The sequence below is a fragment of the Pinus tabuliformis genome, chromosome 1_1 (assembly GCF_031772625.1).
Source record: "Pinus tabuliformis cultivar Carrire ecotype Pingquan chromosome 1_1, CPIR1, whole genome shotgun sequence".
Classification (NCBI taxonomy): Eukaryota; Viridiplantae; Streptophyta; class Pinopsida; order Pinales; family Pinaceae; genus Pinus; species Pinus tabuliformis.
This window is the reverse complement of record NC_142297.1, coordinates 335,388,762-335,414,570: the sequence shown is the minus strand read 5'-3', so window position 1 is coordinate 335,414,570 and position 25,809 is coordinate 335,388,762. Positions and strand designations below refer to the sequence as shown.

The 25,809-nt window shown below is 38.0% G+C and overlaps 1 protein-coding gene across 2 annotated transcripts in view; it reads right to left on the bottom strand.

The window, feature by feature from the left end:
- LOC149212926 (uncharacterized) overlaps positions 1-25,809 on the bottom strand; it is a 261,965-nt gene that overhangs the window by 179,449 nt on the left and 56,707 nt on the right. For both annotated transcript variants that reach the window (XM_089391933.1, XM_089391932.1), the window contains exons 4-7: positions 25,588-25,649; positions 25,386-25,477; positions 25,171-25,294; positions 24,242-24,328 (exon numbers count right to left, since the gene is read on the bottom strand). In XM_089391933.1, coding sequence (XP_089248059.1) covers positions 24,242-24,328; positions 25,171-25,294; positions 25,386-25,477; positions 25,588-25,649 — 365 coding nt within the window. The remainder of the gene's footprint in view (positions 1-24,241; positions 24,329-25,170; positions 25,295-25,385; positions 25,478-25,587; positions 25,650-25,809) is intronic.

Sequence of the window (25,809 nt, the reverse complement as noted above, 5' to 3'; positions counted from 1 at the left end):
TGTTGTGGAAAGGCTCGAAAAATCTCTCATGCAAACCAGAAAAGTAAATTTAAATGATTAACCCACGGTAAAAATTAGTTAGGCTCTGCATGGAAGAGCCTGTGGGAGTTGGCTGGTTCAGCCTAGAACTTCCCCAAACGCCCACCAAATCTTCTTCAGTAAGAGTTTTCTGCACACCTTAAATCAACCATCAGTAAAGAGAGCAAAAATGATGCTAGATCTCAAAAAGTAATGGAGATACCTGCCATTACTTCAGAAACCCTAACACCACTCAAACCCTAGCAAGTGAACAAGATCCCTGTGCTCACAATACTCTATAATAAGCTGTTATTAATGGCTGAAAAACAAAATATGTAGAAAATAGAATAGCTCACAGCTCTTCCAGAGAGTAACACCAGCAAGATTTGAACCCCAAAGTCTTCTTTTATTAGCCAGAAACAGATTAAAAGAGAGCTTCTTCAGCACAAGACTCACAGATCGAATGATCTCAAATGACTCCTAGCACCCTATTTAAAGGAAAAGATCCCAACGGCTAGTTCGAGTGATCCATGTCGAAATGATCTCGACCGTCGATGAGGATCAAGACATCTCTTAATCTCATCCGTCGAAATTATTAATTCATTAAAAAATGAAATTTTGCATGTATTTACTCAAAATATTATTATTTTATTATTTTTTAGGGTTTTTGCTTTATTTTATAATTTTTTATTATTATTATTATTTTTTTTATTATTATTATTTTTTTATATTTTTTATTTTTCAGTTATTTATTTATTTATTTTTAATTTTTTAATTTTTAATTCATTTTTTAAATGGATCCTCGAACTTAGCCTTTGGAAAAATCACCTAGGACCTAGGACTTAGGACTCATGAGGGGATTTAAAATATTTTCCAACCCTCAAGACACTTTACATCATGACTTTTACAATTTACATCTTAAGGGGACAAACCCACTTAACACAGACCCTCATAAACCACCCAGTTCTGCGACACAACTATAATCTAGCAGATTAACACACTAGGATTCTCCTAAAATTCTAATGACAAAATCCATCCCGGCTTTGGGGTCAGGCTGAAGGAAAACTCTGCCGATCATGGATCGGTGAGACGAAAAACCTTCCGGGACGTAGATTATCATTAGAAAGTTAGGTCCACCCAGGCAATTTACATACACGACTCATATCTGCTAAGATTATTTACATTTCATATATGCAGATTGGGTTTACAACATAAATCGATCAAGTTGTTGATGACTGCAGGATGGCACGGTCATGTCGATCAAGCGCTACCCCTTTTTGTAAAAAAGGGGGTGTACTGCTATGGGCAGTTGACCGGTAATGGTCAACATCTGGCTCTACTTGGGGACACGTTGCTGCACTGTAGGAATGTGAGAATCCAGAATCTGCATCCACGCAACACACAGATAAAAATAAGTAGCATCCATCCAAAAAATCATCATATACATTAAGCACAGGAAAGATAAAAGCTCTTCATTTATTAACTATCTAGTAACATGAAAAGTAAATCTAATCCTAAAACAGAAATGAAATGTTGAAAAGACAAGGAGTAGGGATAGAAATATGATAAAAAGGATGCCCCATGGCATCAGATATCATCTCTGAAGAACAGCTTGAGCATTTGGCCATTCGCTGGTAAATCAAGTGGTTCGCCATCCAATCTGCTCAAGTGGAATGAGTTTGGTCCAGCTATATCTCGAATAATGTAAGGTCCCAGCCACAAACTATCAAACTTCTTATGTTTTCCTAGTTTCTCATTCTTGCGATCCCAAAGCAATACCATATTTCCAACTTGCAAAGATCTAGATCGAGAACATTTATCAAAGCTTTTCCTAATATTAGATTGATTTTTACATATAGCGTCAAAAGTTGTCCTACGATTTTCATCTAACTCCACAATCTGATCTATTCTATTATGAACAACATCTTTATTAGTAGAAAAATTCTGGAGAAGCTGATAAGCTGGCAACTTCAGGTGCACAGGTAAAGTAACATCCAAGCCATAAACTAATTCAAAGGGAAATTTACCAGTAGCCTTTTTCTTAGTGATTCTATCTACCCATAAAGCATACTTGATTTTGCTGTCCCAGGATCTCTTATTATCTCCTATTATCTTCTTGATAATGGTTATGAGATTTTTGTTACTTGATTCAGCCAAACCATTACCCTGAGGATAGTAATTTGATGAATGAGATAAGAAAATGCCATACTTGAAACAAAAAGATGAAAACTCTAAGGAACTAAAAGCCTTGGCATTGTCAGTAGTGATCTTAGCGGGGACACCAAATCTAGTAATGATGTTATTTTTAATGAAATCCATAATAACCTTTTCAGTGGCATTCTTAGCAGGAATGGCTTCGACCCATTTAGTAAAATAGTTCGTAGCAGTCAAAATCCATGAATAGCCATTGCTAGAATTTTCATGGAACTTCCCTATGAAGTCCAGACCCCAATGCTGAAAAGGTGCCTCTACAATGACAGGTTGTAGAGGAAGGGAAGCAAGCTTCTGTTTCCCAGTGAATGGTTGACAAGCTTGACACGCTCTAACAAACTTGTGCACATCAGAAAAAATCGAAGGCCAATAATAGCCAGCTCTCAGGATTTTGTGGGCGGTAGTTCTAGCGGCATAGTGACCACCACAGAATTCTGAGTGAAACTCAGAGACTAACTTCTTGGACTCGACGTCATCAACACACCTAAGCACTATGCTTTCAGGATTTCTCCATCCAAGGCCATCCTTCATAAGGCAATACTTAGTGGCTTTTAGTCTAAGAGCCCTTCTCTTATGAGCAACTAAATGGTTAGGACATGCAAGATTCATTAAGTAATAAACTATGTCCTTGTACCACTCATGCTCTCCTAATCTTTGCAACTCTGGCGAAGATAAATCACTAAGACAGAACAAACCAAGAGTCTTTTCATTACCTTCAGTTAACATCTGAGCTAAACCTTGGCCTTTGATTAGCTTGGTGGGTCTGATCTCTAAATCATACTCTTGTATTTTAGTAACCCACCTAGCACGAGTCCCTAAGCAATCGGTTTGAGTTAATATATCCTTAACAGCAGAATGTGGGACAAAAGCAATGATTTTAGAATAACCCACATAAGTTTTAAAGTGCTTAAGAGACTTAACCAGGGCATAGGCTTGCTTTTCCATGGTATTGTACTTCAATTCGGAATTTTGAAGTGCTCTACTCATGAAATAAATAGGTTGCTCGTGACCATCTTTATTCTTTTGAAGTAAGACACCGGCAATGGTATCTTCGGAAGCGAAAGAAAAAATCATGAAATCCTTGGAATAATCAGGACTCACTAAGACAGGAGCTTTTGCGATAGCAGATTTGATTTCTTGGAAAGCCTTTTTGCCGTCTTCTTGCCAAACAAATTTTGCATCTTTTTTTAGAAGACTTTGAATAGGCTTGGCTATTTCTGCGTAATTTGGGATGAATCTTCTAATAAAATTTATCTTTCCAAGGAAAGACTGAAGGGACTTAAGATTATGTGGAAGAGGAATCTTTTGGATTGCTTCAATTCTTTCAGGATCAATCTTGATTCCTTCTTTAGAAATAATATGGCCCAGTAATTTCCCTTCCGTTACCCCAAAAACAGACTTAGCCGGATTCAAAGAAATCCCATACTCTCTACATCTATCGAAGACTTGCCTAAGATGATCTATATGACTGATACCATCTTTAGAGAAAACAGTAAGATCATCTTGGTAAATTTCAATAAACTTCCCGATTAACCCTTTAATAATCCATAGCCCTTTGGAATGTAGCCCCAGCGTTCGTTAAACCAAATGGCATTCTGATGTATTCAAAAGTACCCCATGGTGTCGTGAATGTGGTTTTGTGACGATCTTCCCTTTTAACCCATACCTGATTGTACCCAGAAAAACCGTCTAGCAGCGACATCATTCCCGACACAATTACTCTTTGCAACAAAGTTTCCATGTTTGGCAAAGGGTAATTATCCTTTTTGCACGCTAGATTAAGGTTTCGGAAATCAACACAAAGTCTTATTGTACCGTTCTTTTTCCTAACAATCACCAAATTCGAACACCATGTCGAATGCCTAGTTTGAGCGATGATCCCTGCTGCAAGCATCTTTGCAAGTTCTTTCTGGACCAAGGGGGCTAACTTAGGATTAATTTGCCTAAGTTTCTGACGAAAGGGTTTAGCATTTTCGTCTTTTAAGGGAATAGTATGCTCCATAACATCTTCCCTATAGCCTTTTAATTCGTCATAAGAAAAAGCTAAAACATCTCGATATTCGTGAAGTAAATCAGTTAACTTTTTCCTTTCTTCCAAACTAGTACCTCTACCAATTTTAACCATTTTCGGGTTTTCAGAAGTACCAATGTTAATTTCGAGGTACTCGCTTGGGTCCATCTTGTTTTCTTCTTTCAGCTTCGTAGCATCATGCCGATCAAAATGTTGCTCTAGAGCAACCACATTCCTAGGAGTAGGATTTATGATGTGCTCATGATTTAAAACTCCATCCTCCTCAGAAACTATCCGGAAATCCTCAAACTCATCTAAACTATTAAGGAAACGAATGACTTGTTTTTCGTCATTAAAAACTTGCCAATGCCCTGAATTGTCTGGAACAGATGGTCTGAATATTACTTCCATTTTAATCTTATCGTTAATTAATTTATCAGACAACTGGAAAGTAGTAGCAGCTACAGCAAGTTCATCTGCCAGACTATTTTGCTCTCTTGGAATTGCTTCGAGGTCAAGGGCATCAAAATGCCCCATAGTATCCCACACAGCATTTCAATAGTTTCTTAATCTTTGATTTTTGCATGTGAATTTATTCTTAAGCTGCATGATAACCAAATCAGAATCTCTTTTAATGCTAAGCAATCTAACCTTCAAGGACTTGGCCAATTCAAGACCCAACAATATAGCCTCATATTCAGCGACATTGTTGGTTGCCTCAAATTCTAATCGATAGGCAAACTTGAAAATGTGACCAAGGGGAGATTTAAGCACTATTCCCGCACCTTTACCAGCACTAGATGATGCACCATCAAAGTACATATACCAAACTTTATCCTTGAGACCCTTAATCTTATCATCAGGAGGAATTATAAAATTAGACATGATGGCGTAGTTCCCAATGTCAGATTGCTCTTTGATTATTTCGTTATGAGGTCTCCTAGGATCTTCAACATGAAATTTTCTTTCGGGCTCTCTATTTAGTCTTACAAAACCATTACCACTAGGAGAAGGAATCATGGCATATGACCAATTTATTTGAATACTTCCTCCTAGATCAGAGGCCCACTTTCTAGATAACAGCATACCCCAGGCATTAGGCACATCCACAACAACAATATCCATGACAACCATGATGTCTGGGTAAACTGAAAGATGAACTTGCAAATCTTTGATTAAACCATGTACTTCGATTTTCTTAGAATCCATGGCGCATATGTTATAATAGGGTCTAGAAACTCTTAAGTTAAGCTGTTCCATGACCCTTTTAGTCATTACACAAGCGGATGCACCAGAATCCAACATGCAATTATTCAATTTATACCCATTAACTAATAAGGTGATGAGAAAAGGTTGGTGATCTTTGTTATCAGCATCTAAGCTTTGCAGATATATGGGAGCATCATGATAGCCAACTTCCCGAGTTTTCTGTTGAGAAGTATTGACTTGAGGACCTTGAATCGCTTTTAGTAACTTGTCTCTTTGGGAAGGGATTTTAGCAATCTCGAAGACAGGAACCCAGATTTTAGCATTGTTATACCAACTTCCCAAATCGACATCTATTCCAGAGTTTACACCAGGGTTAAAAGTTCGAAGGGGCATTTGATTCCCGCTTTGATCTTTATCCCTTCTCTGATAGGTCAAACCCTTATCCCTAGCAATTTCCAATATTTGCTCAGGAGAGGGTTTTTCACCATATAACCTAGCCAAAATATCATCTTCGTTTTCAAGGTTATTTATACTAAAAGCTGATGAAAGATTTACAACATCACGACTCCTTTCCTTGACCTTTATCCAATCATCCATAGACAAAGGAAACTTGTTGCCTACTACATTTATTTGATCACCTGTTCCAAACATTCCATTATCTAAAATTCTTCTAACAATGGGACAAGTGGCCTCTTCATGAAGAGCATCACAAACCCGACAATAAGGAGGAGCATTATCAACCAAATTAGTCAACGGATTAGGAGGTCTCTGCTCACTAGTTTGACCCTTTCTTTGCCAATTGTTATTTCTATTATTATTGTTTCAAGGTTGAAAATTCTGCGTTTGCGATCTTTCCATTTGAATCAACCTATTCTGCAAAGTGGTTATCTCCTTATTATGATTAATTTCCATAGTTTCAATTTTTTGAAGCAATTTTAGAACAAGCTCACTTTCAGGTTCTTGGGCTGCTTTTCCCTTAGGTTCTTTTAGTTTCGTAGCAGTCCTATCGAAACCTGGGATCTCAAACTTTCCAGATGCAGCCTTGTCCTTTTCAAGTTCTATAGCTAAGGATTGGCAATCTCTATAATCATTAAGTTTAGCACGCCTTAATTCATAAGATGGTTTAGGACTAAAGGCATCAATGTAAAAATCTTGGAGAGTTTTCTCTGTAGGTTTATAGTCTTGAGGTAATTCTCTAACAATTCCGTTAAACCTTTTATTAAATTCTTCAACATTTTCATCCTCTCTCTTTTTTATTAGGCTAAGAGCTTTTACTAGGTGTCTTCCTTCTCTCTTATCTCCATATTTTTCTTTAAATGCATTATTGATCGACTGTAAAGAGTTAAATGAATTCTGAGGTTTTTCTGCAAACCAATCATAAACATCTCCTCCTAGAGTTAAGATGAAAAGAGTCATTCTGACATCCTCATGATCAAAATCAGCAGATCTTGCGTATTTAGCCATCCATATGCTAAAATCTCGCAAATGAGAGTTAGCACTAATCGCATTATTTCCTTGAAAATTAGGCAATTTATCGATCCCAATAGATGGAATATCGTTGGGATATCCTGGAATATTAGAAAAATCACAAGGGGCATACATATCCATGATGTTGTGCCTAGTTTGACCTTTAAATAACAAATGAATATCAGAGAGGGCTTCTTGTCCAAGGTCTACAAGAAGTGTACGAGAAGCAAGTTTGTGTAATCATACCCTGGATCCTATATTAGGTGGGTAGACCTACCTATGGTTTTGTGCATGGGATTTGCACATGGTTTTTGTGCATGATGGTTTTCTCCCCATGGTATCTTGTATATTTGGTCAAGTGAACTATGGTTATGTTCTAAGCCAAGGTTAATGGATTCAGATTTATGGATGCTTCGGCATGTATATATATATCTATATATATATATATATTGTAACATTGAAAGTAATATAACGAAAAATCAATCTGGTAGTCCCGGTTTTAGGATCCCGGGGAAAATATTTTTGTATATATATTTTTTGTTTTATGCTCTCACCATTGGCTATTTTATGTTTTTAAGAATTCGTTTGCAGGTAATTTATGTACGGGATTGAAGCTTACAATGTAGGCTTTGATTATATTGTGACCCCTTGGACTCCTAACCTTTTCAGGATCAGGAGTAGGGTTGCACATACTGCTTGGATGTCTTCTAGTGTACACTCTTGAATATAATATATGAAGTGGAGTCGCCACCTGAACAAGAAGTAAAACACGAAATAGTTTGAGATGAAAGAACCAAGGACAAAAAAAACTCTATCCCCGGCAACGGCGCCAAAAAATGTTGTCGCACAGATTGTCACGACAACGCTCAGACCGGGGGTTGTCACTCTGATCCCCGATCTCTCCGTTTAAGCATGTCTCCCGCGGCCAAGGGGGGTGGACCCTATAGGAAAATGAGCGACCAACTGTGAAACAGTTGGGTTGGGAGACACGAAGAAACGAGCACTAAATTGATTTAGTTAAATTAAGAGACCAGTGCCTTGTAAGATTTATGTTTAAACGATTACTTGCTAGATGATTTAGAAATATAAACCGTGAACAGCAATCATTTGTCATCAAATAACTTTAGAACAGTGCAAGATATCTGTTGAAACGACAAAGTTCTTATAATGACCAAAGCTCAATAACGATATGCAGCAAAAAATTTTCGAAAAAATCAATGCATTAAACAACCATGCAATTATAAATCATTAACCAGATATCATATGCAGCTAATCTTTAAGATGGTCATTCATGTGCAGACTTGTCTAAAAATGATAAACATTCATTTCACATCAACAAATTTGAATCTCAGCAGTAAAATGACATGTCAATTTCCCAAGAAAACTGAATCTGGAAAATATGACAAAAAAAAATTTAAGCTAAAGCTGAATAAAATCTAAATCTATACTTTATATATATATATATATATATATATATATTTTCAAAAGAAATTTAAACTAAACTAAATTAAAAGACAAATATTAAACTATAAGTTAAATAAAACCTAAATCTAAAATTTAATAAACAAAACCTAAAATCTACTATAAATCAAAACAAATACTACAATATCGAATCTCTCCCTTTTTTTTTTAATTTATATCTATTTCCTTATGACATAAAACGAAACAAAACTAGAACGCATAAAATTCTAATTTATAAAACAACTAAATCTAAAAAAAAATTAATACCCTAAGTAAATGTGAAACAAAAAAAAACCTAAAAAAAAAAAGAAAATAAAAATTAAAAAAAAAAACGATGAAACTTACCATACGCATGAAGTCTGAAGGATGAATACGATTTCTCGTACGCAGGGAGGAAGGAACGTCATGTAAAACACTCCGCAGCCTGCAAAAAAAATGCAATCACAGCAAATACCTTTTTGATGGTGGATGAAAGCTGTTTGAGAGTCTGCGGCTTCCAGCAATCAGACGGCGACGATAAAAAACGCGTGGGTATTTCAGGTTTGAGGCCGACGTTGCTGACCTAGTGCGAGGGTTATCCAAACGCCTGCAGGTCAATTTTGAAGTCGAGTCACCAAGGTCGCTGCCCAGGTGGATGACGGACCCTGCGCCTATTATGCTCTACACGCTTATTGCATTCAAACAAAACAATTGCAGCTAAACATAATCGAAAGATTTAACAAGTAAAGCCTGCGTCAAAGTTTTAAGGAACTAAACTGTGAAAGATATGAATGAGTAAACAAGAAACTTTCGACCAGGGCACAGCTGATGGCGGCGAAATTAAAAAAAAAAAAATGAATTTGGCTTGAAGATTACCTGGCAAGGCTCACGTTGTTTCTTACCTGCTGATTTCTGATGGCAAGGTGCTTCTTCGACGGCTGATGATAATCGTTTGAGAGCCTGCAGTTTCCAGTGCTCAGACGGAGGCGTGTTGATAGGCTCGAGTTCAGGGATCTGTGACGGCGGATCTCTGCGCGATTTGGAGAGCGATGAGCATCAACTGCGATAATAGAAATGTTGCCAAAGCCACGAGCGCAGCTTGTGTGATTTGCAGTTTTCAAATCAGGACCATATGATATGCAAAAAACTCAGTGGAGGAATGGGTCATTCGTTGGTGGCCCGTCAAATCCAAAGCATACATTAACCTTGCTTAAAATTTTTGTTGAGCGCTTTCTTTGGGTACATGCAGGATGGCGTGGATACTGCTGGTATCATGAGATTGTGCAACGTGAAGAAAAGAAACCCACACGAGCTTGCAGACAGCCCGTTTGATTCAGATAAATTGCATTAACCCTTGAATAATGGAAATTTGAGCAGACAGGGGCCACGCAAATGTGAACAGCGATAAGCGTGAGGATTAGAAAATGCCCACGTGGTTTCGAGAATCTCTTTCTGCAAATGAGAACAAAACTTGAATAGTAAAACAGTTTTTTTTTAGCAAATCGACATAAGAAAAAGGGGCACAGAACCAAAATTTAAAATCCCAGATCGGTTAAGCAAAATTGCAGATTTTTGGCCCTTTAACAGCCAGATTTAGCAGTAATATTTTCAGAATATTAGAAACTTCAACTTTGTTGTGGAAAGGCTCGAAAAATCTCTCATGCAAACCAGAAAAGTAAATTTAAATGATTAACCCAGGGTAAAAATTAGCTAGGCTCTGCAAGGAAGAGCCTGTGGGAGTTGGTTGGTTCAGCCTAGAACTTCCCCAAACGCCCACCAAATCTTCTTCAGTAAGGGTTTTCTGCACACCTTAAATCAACCATCAGTAAATAGAGCAAAAATGATGCTAGATCTCAAAAAGTAATGGAGATATCTGCCATTACTTCAGAAACCCTAACACCACTCAAACCCTAGCAAGTGAACAAGATACCTGTGCTCACAATACTCTATAATAAGCTGTTATTAATGGTTGAAAAACAAAATATGCAGAAAATAGAATAGCTCACAGCACTTCCAGAGCGTAACACCAGCAAGATTTGAACCCCAAAGTCTTCTTTTATTAACCAGAAACAGATTACAAGAGAGCTTCTTCAGCACAAGACTCACAGATCAAATGATCTCAAATGACTCCTAGCACCCTATTTAAAGGAAAAGATCCCAACGGCTAGTTCGAGTGATCCATGTCGAAATGATCTCGATCGTCGATGAGGATCAAGACATCTCTTAATCTCATCCGTCGAAATTATTAATTCATTAAAAAATGAAATTTTGCATGTATTTACTCAAAATATTATTATTTTATTATTTTTTAGGGTTTTTGCTTTATTTTATAAAAAAAAATTATTATTATTTTTTTTTATTTTTATTTTTATTTTATTATTATTTTTTTATATTTTTTATTTTTCAGTTATTTATTTATTTATTTTTAATTTTTTAATTTTTAATTCATTTTCTAAATGGATCCTCGAACTTAGCCTTTGGAAAAATCACCTAGGACCTAGGACTTAGGACTCATGAGGGGATTTAAAATATTTTCCAACCCTCAAGACACTTTACATCATGACTTTTACAATTTACATCTTAAGGGGACAAACCCCTTTATCATAGACCCTCATAAACCACCCAGTTTTGCGACACAACTATAATCTAGCAGATTAACACACTAGGATTCTCCTAAAATTCTAATGACAAAATCCATCCTGGCTTGGGGTCAGGCTGAAGGGAAACTCTGCCGATCATGGATCGGTGAGACGAAAATCCTTCCGGGACGTAGATTATCATTAGAAAGTTAGGTCCACCCAGGCAATTTACATACACGACTCATATCTGCTAAGATTATTTACATTTCATATATGCAGACTGGGTTTACAACATAAATCAATCAAGTTGTTGATGACTGCAGGATGGCACGGTCATGTCGATCAAGCGCTACCCCTTTTTGTAAAAAAGGGGGTGTACTGCTATGGGCAGTTGACCGGTAATGGTCAACAAGGGGCAACAGGGGCAACAGAGACGAAAGAAAGACGTCTCCAAGGTGAAGTGCTTCAGATGTGGCGAGATGGGCCACTATTCATCCAAGTGTCCTTTGAAGAAAAAGGACAAGGATGAGAAGCATGATCCTAAGGTTGCAGCCGCAAAGATTGAACAGGAGGAGGAGTTCGCCATAACAGCTAAGATACCTCCAAGAGGGAGGTGGGCCGATATAGAACTATAGTTCGATAGAGCTACAGATGGTCGGGATCATTGAGGAGCCCACCTCTTGGATCGTTACCTTGCTACAGGAGCCATGATCAGTAGTAGCGTCATGGTGGAGTTTTAATTGGTGCCATGGAGTGTTGATTCGGCAGATGCAATAGCTAGGAGAGCCAGAGACTGAGCAGCACAGAGCAGAGAGGCAACGGTGCGAGGAGGCACAATGCAAAGCTTCAGCAGCGCAGTGGCTTCAGAGGCAGCATGGGACTAGCAGCAATCAAGAATTCAACACCGAGGAGTATCCATTGGATACTTATCCAGTTTTGGGTATTTTCAGTTGCTTCTCTCAGCAACTGAGTTGCAGTACGAATGCAGTGTTAGCAGTGGCAGTGCTAGCAGCATAGCAGATGCAGCGTTTGAGAGGGAGCTGCAATACAAAGGTAGCATTGGCTGTGGCAGTGTCAAAGGCAGCAGTACAATGCCAGCAGCAGCGCAATGGTTGATGGACAGCGTGTCAGGCATCAGCAACACAAAGATGATGCTTCAGAGTCAGAGCATGCAGAGAGGCAGTGTATTGCTAGAGCACATTCCTTGCTAAGAGGGAGTGTTGATTTGGGGTAGCACCAGATGTGCTCTAAGCCTCAAATTTTGAGGGTGGCTTCGACACAGGTATTCCAAAGAACTCAGAAAGCGTTTTCGGAAATTCTGCCTAGAAGTGATTTATTAAAATTATTAATATTTTTGATGGGATTCCTAAGTCTAAACTTAGGAAAATTAAAATATTAATGGGTATCAATCTAATCAGGGGTGAAACTTCTAGAAAAAGCCATGGATCAAGCCAAAACTATCAGAGCCTTTAATTAAGATATAATCTAGGTCGTTGATTGTCCAACAAGAAGATATAAGAAGGGGCTTGAGGGTCATTTGGAAAACACAAAGAGATAGAGAAAATCTGATTTTCTGAAGTGAGAAGTTCTTAGGAGGAAAAATCGATTAAGGAAATCTCTTGCAGTTGAGGGGTAGGGATAGCAGCTTCTGGAGAGATTCTGAGCCATAGATACATCAATAGAGAGAGGCAACAAGTGATCCGGAAGCCTTGACGCAGGACCAGAGGGGCCATGCAGAAGTGACACAGAGGCAGAGAGAGAAAGTCGAAAATCAGAGCAGAGGGTTAGTTTCAGTAGCCGGAAGTCGAGGTGTGAGAACAGGAGGCTGAAAGCAATGACTCTGGGCTACTTATCGATTCCCCAGTTGTGTGACGCAGTCCTGGAAGGGTTGACACTGGGACAACATAGAGGTAGCCCAAAGATAGCACAGTGCCTGCCAGGGGCACTTCATCCAGCAGCTGGATCAGCCCGAATTTCTCAATGATTGTGTGAGGTAAAACTCACAAAGCTTTTGCCAGTATTTCTCTCTGTAACTGAATAACCCTGTGAGGTATTTAGTGATGTATTCAGATTTTGCTACTGCTTAATAATAATAAACCCTCAGAGTTGTTGCATCGGTTTTCCTGCATTGGGTATTTCCGAGAACTTTTGTTCAAAAATAATTGTCTTATGTGTTTGTATTTTCCTTGCTCAATTTCTATGTTTCAAAATCATATTTAAATTGGAGTAGGCTGCTTCAGTAATTTACTTCGATATTTCATGAATAAATTTGAAATAAGTTTGTAACATGATTTACAATCTAGGAGAAGTAGATTCAAACAATTGCAGTAGAATTCCTGAGATTGTTAGATCTAGGAATTTTCACATTGAGTACCAATCGCATTAGCCCCGTGGATTGAGGCGTTGCCTCAACCGCTGACAATTGGTCTTGGACCTCTTGAATCCTAGTAAGGAAGGGATCTATGCCTTCCCCCTTCTGTATCTGAATGCATCTTAGCTTCTCCTCAAGAAACATCTTCCGCTGCTCGAAAGTTCCCTGGTATAACGTGGAGAGAGCATCCCACATCTATTTGGCAGTATCTTTGCCAGCTATATGTGAGACTATATGATCCCGAACTCCATCCAAGATCAACTGCTTCGCCCGCACCATCTCCTTGTATTTTTCTGCTGACCAGCGTCTTGGGGAATTGCCACAACATCATCAATGTAGGATTTTAGACCATATTCATCTAGAAGGAAGGACATCCTAGCCTTCTAAATGACATAGTCAGAAGCTCCATCCAACCTATCCTGATCACGAAGCCCTGCAGTGGCCATCTCAACGAACTATCGAAAACTCCCTTTTTCCTTTTGCTTGGCTGCTCCTTTGTTATTCACACTCCCTTCTGGAGTGAGAAGATTTGCTCACAACTACTATCAATCTGCAACGAAAATCGAACTTTTGAGACTAGAAGTTCCCAAAGGATAACTTTCCCTCAACTGTGTGTGCTTCTCTCTCTTCCACCTGACGTTGGCTTTGCTCTAGCGAACTGCTACAAAACCCTTTACGTCCAGCTAGAGATCTCCCCAATGAAAAATCTGAGCTGCTCCCTCTACCTCTGGAATTACTCAATCTGGAAAATCGAATTTTTCTGCTCTGAAAAATCAATTTTCCTCAAGTAACTTGGCCTCCTGGCAAAAGACTGTGTTGCCCTTGGGAATTTCGGCCTGTTGCTCTTATTGAACAACGAAATTCCTTCTTTCGCTTCTGAGCTCTCCAGCTGATCAACTGTGCTCTGATACCATGTGAAAAATCCTACACTAGAATCTTATTGCAAAAACTAGTATTATTTCTCCTAATTGTTAATTAATTTAACAAATTATCTGCTAACAGCGAATATCGAAATAAACAAACTGCAACCTTCACAAATAAAATACTACAGAAAAATAATGCGCTAGAAACTAAGAAATGTTAACACACACACACATAAAATATGAGAAAATTAATTTTGGACAAATGTCCCTGGAAAAACCCAACATGGGAAAACCGGTGCAGCAGTGACAGTCTTTATTATTATGCAGCAGTGAAATATAAGTACAATCTAGATGCCTGAAACTGGCAATCCATAGCAAGAAAATCCGAGCAAAATTGTTGAAGAGAATTTACCCTTCCTCCACAAGCAATCCCAGGAAAACTTGCCTATAGAAAAGTCGGCCTCCTTAAGCTTTTGCGTCACTCTCTGTGGTGGACTGCGCAGTCACTATGACGTCTAGCCTCTGACTAGTTTCTGATGAAGTCGTTATGCCTTCTACTGCTGAGAAATTAGTCTCTCCGACCCTCTGGAACCTCTGCCCAGCCTCTGGATCTGACAACGATTTTCTCTCCAACAAATCTAACTGCCCTCTCTGAAGCTACCTATGCAGAGCCCTGCGCTGCCTCTCTGGGATAACTCGGCCCTCTGGCTGCTGCCTCTCTGGATCTGGAAAACTTCCTCTGGATCACTGTCCCTACCCATCACTCACTGCTTCAATCTCTAGCTCTCTTCGGCAACTGACTGCTGCTACTCTGGAAATCGATTTGCCAAGAAATCGAACTGTGCAAGTGTCCTATCCATCACCACATCGACCTCCTATTATGATCCTCTGTTGGAAAACCAACGGCCAAGATTAAAACATAATCGATGGCTAGGATCATCTCTAGAACAATCTGTGTGAGTTTCCAGATGATTCTCGCCTTGACTTAATTAATATAGATTAATTAACCATATTCCCTAAGTTTAGACTTAGGAAACATTTAAAAAATGGTCAATAATCTAATTAAGTCATTTCTAGGCGGAATTTCCATAAACAATTTCTGGGTTTTCGAAATCTCATATATTCTAGCCTCTCCAAATTTCGCGGCTAGAACACATCTGATACTACAACAACTAACAATGATATGTTGCCATTGCTAAGGGTTTTTACATTCCAGGGAGCCTTCACGTTGATGTATGCTACTAGAGGTGAATGAAAGGGTGCGTACCAAGGTTTGATAGTGGCAACAGTTTGGAAAGCAGAGTTGTAGTGAGATGCTAGGGGTATTTCAATGAACAGAGCTTAGCATGAGAATTTGTATGATGAATTGTCTATTGGATGGTTGATAATGTGTGCTCTCATTAGGGTTTGATGAAATCTGCTAGGGTTTATCAAGTTGATCATATGCTCGGCAATGTTCTGTTGACTAAGCATGATGATGCAGAGACAGACTATGAGCTGAGGATTTAAGCTAACTATTGGAGCTACTTAATATTGTTCTTGAAAGATTTAGTATTTATTGGAATTTGGGATTAATAAATGTTCACAAGCATTGCAGAGATTTGATTGGATATAAGTTGCTTCATTGAGCCTATTTGTTGAATAGAAGAACAGTTGTTATTACATTGTAATACCTATTGACCACTACAGTTGCATTTGAAGATTTTTTGAAGACTCCATGCCCAAAGTACGTTACAAAGCATTCCAGCACTTTCAGATCACTCAGAGTTCCGAATTTCATCAGGGCTTTTAAGCCCCTTCCTTCTCTTTCTCTTCATTTTGCACTCAAATTATGTAGCCCTGCGAGGATATTGTAAACATGATGCTAGCATGATGAATAAATTCATGTAACAGGCTAGGTAGTTTGGGACTTTACTATCAAGTGAGTTCACTCTAGGGATCTTTTGTCACTTAACTAATTATTCGTGTTTTTCAACATTGAATAACTAGTTGAGTTTTTTCTCCGACATATACACGGTCCAGGGTTGCGGGGGAGCGCCCCCCCCCCCCCTCTCGCTCCTGCTCCCAATTCGCGCTCTGAGGGGGAGCGCGCTCCCTTAAAAAAAACCATTCCCTGCCTTTTCAGGAGCGTTTAGCTTTTTTTGCAAATTTGTTTTTGCAGTAATGTTCCAAATGCAATTTTTTTCAAAGAAACAAGTAACTTTTGAGTGTGGCAGCTTAATGATCAAGCCTATGGCCCTAGTATTGATATGCGCCCTAGTACTGATATGCAATTCATTTTCATCCTTTTACTTAAATTTTTAACATTAGCATGAAATGACTCAGGATGTTTGAGAGTGGTTTCGACCTCATTGGATTTCATATGGAGAAAGTAGAATTTTAGATTTCATTCAAAATCCAGCAGACTTATCAATTTTTCAAGATTACAGGATTGGGGGGTTGCAATGTTTCCATTGAATTTTGTCATGTATTAGGGTATGGAACTTGTATTTAATCAAGAGCACCAATCCCTTTATGTACCTTGATGTTAGTGACATTGGTTGTCGAACTCCTTTATCATGACCCTCCTAAAAATGTACGCATCACTCAAACAAAATCTTGACTTGACATGCTATGCTTTTTCTATCTTATGTTAATGCTTAGGGGGTGATATTAATGACAAAGATCCCTATACAGATCCAGAGGTAATGACAAATATACCTCTGGATATTAATGCTTAGAGGGTGATATTAATGACAAAGATCCCGATTTTCCAACAAGACTAAAAAAATAGACATTTCTCGTGGTGGCAAGAGGCCCAAGCATAAGCAATAGATAATAGATTTACTTGTCTTTTCTAGTTTCTAGTAGTTTTTATAACTATTGACTCTTTCATATTTATTATGATATTTTTTTAAACAATATATGACAATTTAAGTTTGAAGTTGGCAATTATGACTCATTAGTAATGAGTTATGAATATGATGTTTCATGAAAGTTGAAAGTTGTTTGTTGTAATGGTTACACTTAGCTTACAAGTACAACTTTGGTGATCAATGATGATAAATGTTATATATTGAATTTTGAAAGCTTGAAACTTTAAGATTGATGAATCATGAGACTCAATATGTTGTATGTTACTATGTTACTAACTTGTGGACGTGGTTGATGAAGATTATAACTTCTAGATGATTGTTGTTATATGGTTCAATCTATGTTTTTAATGTTTTTTATATCTAATTCATCATTCTACATGTTTTTGTTGACATATATGCATCAAAATATAAAAATATAAAAAATATATATTATATAAAAAACGCTCTGGGATTCACTCCCAAAACGGGAGCTTCTGAAAATGTCGCTCCCGCTCCCATTTTCGCTCCCACTCCCAAGTAACCCACCCAAAGCTATGATGGTATATCCTTGGGTTAGTCCTAGTGTATAGAGTCAATGTATATTATTGTTGCAACACAGTCTAGCAGGAGTCCTAGGAGAGGTACCTAAGAGACAATTGCTAGACCAAATGACAATAATGGGACAAAGACCCACTGCCACTTCAGTCAGTGTCCCCTTCTCTTTACAGACTTTCACTGATGGGAGGAGTCCTGGTATTAGGGAAATCACCAATGATGATATGATTAAGGTATGATGTGATTTCCAAGGCTCAATCAAAGGAGAGCCGCAAAATAAGGGCTCAATGCTTCAAGAGAAGATAATGGCTCTCCACAAAAGACCTATGAGGAAGAGACCTAGACCTAGGGTTAATAATATTCAATAATGAGAAGGATGCCTAAGGTAAAGGCTCCAAATATGATAAGGATCTCTCAAGGAGATTTGTTAGATGATTATATGTCTTTATATAAGCTTTCTCTATTCTTAAGAAGGAACTAGAATGGGACTACACGAGACCTAGGGTTTATGATATTCATGGGAGGAGACACTCCAAGGAACTCACTAGGTCAAGGTAGTGGAGAGAAAGGGTTTCAAATGATTTATTCCACTTAATACTATGTGCAAAACCCTCAAGAAGACCTCTCACCAAGAGGTTCAAGATCATTTCCAAGAATACAACTAGGGCTTGAGTTTTATCACAATCCAACCATGGGAATTGCTCAAATTCGGAAGAGGGCTAAAGGAAACACTAGTGGAATAACCTGTCCAAGCAGTTTTGCAAGAGCTCCTCTCTAATGCAATTCTCAGGAGGCCCTAGTTGGCCATCTAGGGAAGGGGCCGAAAATTTTTGGAAGGTGAAAAAGAGTAGAGAAATGAGGGTGATCACCAAATTTTATTGGATCATTGCCTTATCGTTGGGCTATGGAGTCTATGTGATTCGAAATTCAGCTAAATTTGTCTTCAAGGAGGTTGAATTGTGATACCCGAGCTATCACTCTTTAGCATTTAGCCACCCAAGATCAATGGACTTTCATGGAAGAAAAACAAATTCTAATACACTAGGAACATTCATCTACTTGTTATCAATGAGTATCATGCACCAATTTGCAATCTAACAATGTTTTACAATAATATTCAAAAATTAGGGCATAAAGAAAGAGCTAGTTACAAAATTTCTGTGAAAATTTCAAATCTGAAATCCTAGTGTAGCAACTAGAAATTATTCTTCTAATTGTTAATTAATTTAACAATTTATCTGCTACAACAAATACCAAATTATTCACACTACAACCTTCACAAATAAAAACTGCGGAAAATAATAGCGCAGGAACTGAGAAATGCTAGCGCACACAAAAATTTGACACAATTATTTTTGGACAAATGTCCCCAGAAAAACCCAACTGGGGAAAACCGGTGCAGCAACTGACGATTTTTATTATTATGCAACGGTGAGAAATTCTAAGTACAATCTGGATGTCGAAAATTGGCAATCCTACAGAGAAAATACTGGAAAAAATATCTTGAAGGAAATTACCCTCACTCTGAGCAATCTCGGCACTTGACTGCCACTGAAAAGCAAGTCATCCAACTAGGTTTGTGCAGGCCCTGCGTCAATATGAAATTGCCTGACACACGTGCTGCCCGATTCAACTGCTAATCAAGTCATCCTACCTGCTGCTGACTGGGAAAATGCTTATCCGACACTTTGGAACCTCTACCCGGCCGGCCTCTGGAACTAAAGATGTCCTCTCCACAACAAAAATTGAACTACCCTTTGAGGGTCTGCGCAGCCTCCTAGAGAAATTTCGAATTTTCTCTGCAATGTACTTCACCAGATCCAAAGAACTTCTTCCACCCTCACTGTCTTTGCCCCACTCTCCCTATGCTTCCCCACTGATGCTCGAACTCTTCCAGCACTGATGGCTTTTTGGAAAATCGAACTCTCCAAGGAAATCAAACTCTTTGTGGTTCTCACAAGTGTTTTCTCCATCAACCAATCGACTTCTTATAACCTTATGTTGGACTTCCAACGGCCAAGATTAAAACTTAATCAAGGGCCCAGATTAATTCTTTGTCGATTCGTGTGATTTTCTAGATGATTCACACCTTATCTCAATTAATTCTAATTAATTAGCCCCTCTTTTCCTAATTTTAGACTTAGGAAATAATTAAAAATAAGCTAATAATCTAATTGAGACAGTTCTAGGTGGAATTTCCATAAACGATTTATGGGTTATGGAGAACTCATGTGTTTTAGCCTCTACACAAAGTTTGAGACTAGAACACTAAACTTTGGAAATAACTAAAAATAGGCTAATAATCTAATTGAGACAGTTCTAGGTGGAATTTCTGGAAGCGATTTATGGGTTATGGAGAAGTTAAAACTCATGTGTTTTAGCCTCTCCACAAAGTTTGAGACTAGAACACCTCTGATGCTACAGAAACTAACACTACCTCTTAGCGAGGAAGGTGTTCTCAATATTGTTGCACATTCTATCACAGCACCCTATCTCTGTACCACCTTCTGTCACGCTACTAATGTCTAGCTATACTACCCACCAACCACAATGCAACTCTAATGTTGCATCTGTATTGTTGTTGACACTACTATATTGATATCAACTTTGCTTCTGCACTACAACTTCCTCTCATTTGTTGTTGTTGCACCTGCAATATTGCAACTGAAAAGCATCCTAAATACTGAAACAATTGTGTTCAATATGATGCATTTGTCTCCCAAGTCCTAACTACTACTAGCTATTGCACTATCCACTAAAGAATTTGCGTTGCTGCTGACTCTGCACTGTTGCCAATACTGCATTGCACTACTCAGAACCTGACTGCTACTAGTTTGCAATTGTCATTCTGAAATATGACAACATCACTGACATTGATCCATCCTGCTACTGAATACTGTGGGCCCCCGTAGCAAGGTAATGATCCATGAGGAGGACACCTCAAAGACCCTACCCAATCTCCTGCAGTTCTGGACTACAGCTCCATGTCGCCCCACCTCACTCCTAGAGGTATGGCTGCCATCATAGCAAAGTCTTCCTCCAACCTGGAGGACAACTTGTCTATCTCGACTGATGTCGCCTGGTCCTGCTTCTCCTGATTGTCCTTCTTCCTAAGAGGACAGTGCATACTATAGTGACTGAGCTCACTGCATTCGAAGCACTTGACCTTTGACAAGTCCTTCTTCTTCTTCTTTTCCCCTTGTTTGTAATGTCCCCAAATTTTGGATTACCTGGCGAGGTGGTTAGGGGGGTTTCCAAAGCTTGTGTTAGCCTAGTCATAGGAGCAATATTACTCCAATGGTGGGCCCGGAGGGTTTTAGAGGAGTTTTATGGGTCCGACTAAGATCGCTTACCATATTTCATCATCAGGATCAATTCCACACAGTTTGCTCTTGGTTCCGTTGCATTCCAATGATCTCCGTAAAATGGTATTATTAACAGGCATATTTTAATTAATTATGTTTAAGGTGTTGTTTTTGTTGATTACTTGGAGAAACACTTTAGTGTAATAGCTCGTTGGAATCGGAGCAAAAAGATCTACGAGACAAAATGATGTAAAGGAGCTTTGGGTGGCCAGTGTCACCACAGAGGCGAATTAAGCATTTTCCAGCATTAAAATTTCCTTTAATTAGTTTATAAAAGTCACTTTATTAAATAAAATAAAAAAGGAAAAGTGCTTTTAAATATTTAATTGGAGGGAAAATGTAAGTGGGTTATTAAAAAAGGGAAATGAGGGGGTCTCTCCTCATTCATTTGTGCATTTGTGAGTTTGGAGAAAGAGCTCTTGGAAAGAGTTTGAAGGAGAAACTTAGAGTTTTGGAACCCTAGCTACTATCAATGTTTTAAAACTCCGACTCTTGTTCGGAAACAAACGAGGGTTAGCTCTGACTCCAACTCCGACTGGGTATCAACTCGTTAGGTTTGATTTCAATGACTCGGTTGCTGTAAAAAATACATTAAATATTTTTTTTTATAAAAAAACATAGTTTTAAAGATTTTCATTCATGTTTCCAAACACAAAGCTTTAGAATATAGAGAGAGACATGTATTCAAAGTTAAAAATCAAAACTATTCATGAATCAAAACATTAGAACTAAAATCATTAGATAACTTATAAATCTGAAGACTGAAATCATGTTGCATAACGCTTTATACAAAAAGGATAACTATAAATTGTTAGTTTATGGATTTTGGGTAGAAACGGACATGTTCTAGTCTCTGAGGTGTCAGAGAGGCTAAGGAACACGAGATCTCCAAAATCTAGAAAAGGTTTCAGGAGAAAACACCTAGAGACCACTCAATTAAATTAACTGATCAATAATTAAAAAGTTTCTAACTCAAGAAAATCGATTAATTAAAGGGTATTAATTGAGGAAATCGATTTTGCTCTAGAGACTTCCAGAAAAGTGTATTGATAGAATTAAAGTGATCTTAGCCATCGATCACGATTTTGATCTTGGTCGTTGATGGTCCATTGAGAGATTATAAGAGTGAGTCGATAGGATGGAGATTGACAAAGTTGTGAGTGCAACTAAGAAAAGAAGATCGAGCCACTGTGATGTTCCCAATTTTTCTGCATGCAAAAATCACTCAGCAGTTTTCCAAATTTTTGGATAATGTTAAAAAGGGGAAAATATTATTTTGTGAGAAGGGCGAAAATATAATTTTAAATAGATGGCGACAAAATAATATTTTATTGGAGGAGGAAGACAAATCATTATTTTAATGGAATGGCAGCAAGTTAATATTTTAGTGGAGAAGCAAGGCAAATTATTATTTTATTGGAATGGGGGAAACTTATTATTTTATTCAAATGGTGGCAAAAGGTGGAAAATGGCCCCCACCAATAAAATAATAAGGAAAAAGAGGGAATCAAGAAGCTAGAGGGAGGCTCCATGAAAAATTATAAAAGGAGGAGGAACTCAATGGAAATACATTCTATTCTATCATTTCTATTTGACAATGAGAAGCAGCTCAAGCGAGTCTTAAGAGTTTCAAGCAGAACTCAATTACTAATTTCAGTGGACTTTGAGTGCCACCTTAGTTGGCTTTTAGGGAAGATTACTTTAGATCTTCCATTGGGGTTTATTGATTGGTTATTTGATTCATCTCCTGAAGCTCTAACATGATTTTATCACAAGGGATTATTAGCATTGTGATTCAATTGTCGGGCTATTCATTCCATATCAAGGGTCAAGTTGCCAGTGAAAATAGGAGGCAGAGTGCTAGGGAGGGGCACATCTAGAGAGGGCCAAATATCTTATTTCTCCTCGACCTTGAAGGCCGAATTAGCTGTCATTTCAAGATCGAACAACAGAGCTTGAGGTCGTGACTTTTCTACAAGAGTTCAAGGGTTTCTTCAGTGCCATTCTCTGATTCCTTTCCCCAGAAACCATCAACAAGAAGACCAAATTACATATTGGGCAAGAAGCCAATTTATTTGCACATCAGAAGCAAATCTAAAGGGGTCAAATTTTGACATCAAGAAGGAGGAGTCACATATTTTGTGTGACTGATAATCTTAGTCCAGAATTATCATTTCAATGGGTCGCTGAAGTTTACTGGAGCAGACTTAACTCGCCATTTCAAGGGTGCGTTGAACTATTTATAACCCTCCTATTTTTGTCTATAAGTGAAGGGCTTGATAATCAAGATTCCAAGCTTATTTCTGGAGGAAGTTGAGCAGCATTTGTTTGAAGGGATATTGGTGCCAAGCATTGTTCGAAAGGGAAATCAAATTGCTCGCCAAGGAGCCACTAGCCTATTCATGTTTCAGATCTGAAAGCTATATTTTTATTAAGAAGTTGAGTAGATTTTAGTGGCTTGTACAGGCGGCGTGTTCAATTTCTTAACAGAAGAAGCCCCTTCCAGGTGTACTACTCCCAATAGCATTGTAAACCTCAGTGATCACTCTCCAATAAAAATTGAACTTTTGCCTATTATATCCCCTTCCATTTGTTTACCACTTATTGACGAAAATCTGGTGTGTTCATGGGAAAAGAATTTTCATAGCTCGCATGCTAATTGTTTGTAAAAAGGTGATAAAGGAAATCTATGATATTTTGGGAAACATTTGCTTGAAGTAAATTGAAATTTCTCACTAAACCATCCAAAGTTTTAGTTTGGAATATTACAGCCACCCAGTTCAGAGCTTCAGTGAGGGCGCAGTTCGTGCTAGAGGGAGAGCATCAGAGAGAGGGAGCAGCAGAAAATTCAGGAGCAGGAGTCTGGAGAGTTTTCAAATATTTCTCCAGTGTCAGAGTGGCAGGAGATAGGAGGTTGAATTATCTACAGATGGGGTCACAGAAGCCAGTGCGAATAGCTAGAAACCTTTGAGCAAGTTGCCGGAAGAGAGTGGATTCAACATGGGAACATCCAAGATCTCCCATGATACAATAAAAGATGGAAGGTATAAAGCTCGTAAAATCAATGAAACAAAATAATAAAGTTGTTGAAATTTCCAATCAAGACAATAGAGCACCAATAGCAATGAAGTGTTTTCATGTCTATATGGGACTCTAGCTCTTCTCCCCTAGCAATATCTATACTTGGAATTCAAACAAAAGGGACTTTATATAAGGAAATTATCACTTCGAGAATTCTACAACTGTAATGTATGTCCCTTCACAACTCACTCTAGAGCAAATTGAAGTTAACAAGTGTACCAGGAAAAAAATACTTACGATGTTTGATTGCACAATAGAATCTTTATTCAACTGTATAATGTCTTCATCTGAACGCTTCAATGATGGATTGTTTTTCAGCATGTCCTGCATCAAGTACTTAATGATTAATCATATCGTTGTTTCCAAGGGAAGGAATGTTTGATGGTTCCAATGAAAAAAAAAGGGAAATATATGATCTATCTAGTTTACAACATAGTAGTTCATTCCAAAAGGGAAATGCACAAAGAAGGAATCTCCAGTCAGACAACTGATATTAAAGAGTTGAAAGGAAGATTTATTATGGAATACCATTGAAATGAAAAATTGAGAGACAAATGATAGGAATAAAGACAGAACAAAAAGTAAACGAGCTAATAAAAATGCTTATATGTGCCAATGGGGCCTTCATTCACTGCTGAATTTGATGGAGTGTTAAGCCAGAGTTCCAGTCTCACAGTTGTCTGCCCCAACCCAATAGCACATTAAAAAGGGATCAGGCTGGGTGCAAGTCCCAGGCAAATTTGCCAAAAAGACACCCTTCAGACCTGGCACCTCAGCCAACAAAGCCTGTGTTACACAGCCCCTCAGGTCATATTTCTAGAAGCACTTCCAACAAAAAAAATTGTGTGTAGTTTCCATGCAATGCTATGGATGTTAAAATTATATTTTTTGACATGAACAAACCAGGATTTTGAAGAAAATACATTGGCATTGGACTCTCAAACTCAACAAAATTTTCAGACACTCGACTCAACTCCTGAGGCTGACTTCTAGTTTGATCTTCTTTAATCAACTTATTACTTTGCATGTTTAAACTTAAATCTCAAATAAACTGAATATATAAAATTTGGATATGAAGAATGAAAAATATAAAGGGCGTGCATATCAACTTTATATGAGCCTCAACTTGTTATATCATTGGTAGTAAATTACATCAAGACACCTACCTCAATGATATTTTGTAGAGAATGGTTTCGACCAACAGAATAAACATCCGATCGGCATTGAGGGCAAATGCAATTGCTTCTTTTTATTTTCAATCTTCTGTACCAGTGTGAAAAGCATGCATTGCTAGAAAAAGTCACTCAAGGATCAGTCACAACACTTTGTCATTACAACAGTAGCTAATAATTAAGTAGAAAATATTTCAAGATATCCTTACCAGAAATTATGTAGACAAGGTGTGACAGTCACAACATCATGCCATATATTCAGGCAAATACTGCACTTCAAGTTGTCTACAAGTGAAGATACCTAGGAGAATGAATATCATTTTCAGTGTGATATACAATATTAGTGAATTCCATCTACAAAAAATAATTAAACATATTGGTTCATAACTTCATACAAATTGATAGAGGTACCTCTTCACTGCATTCACTGTGCCGCTCTCCCTGAATGAAATGGACATGATAAATTGGAAATCCTGAAAAGACATCAACAAAATGTTTTTCCTTACATTGGTGAGACACATATTAGTAGTAAGAGTACAGTCTAGAACCCTCTAAAAGAACATTGTTCGCCAAGCAGTTATATAATGTGTTAGAATAAATTAACAGATTGTTAGATTACACATTTTTCTTGAA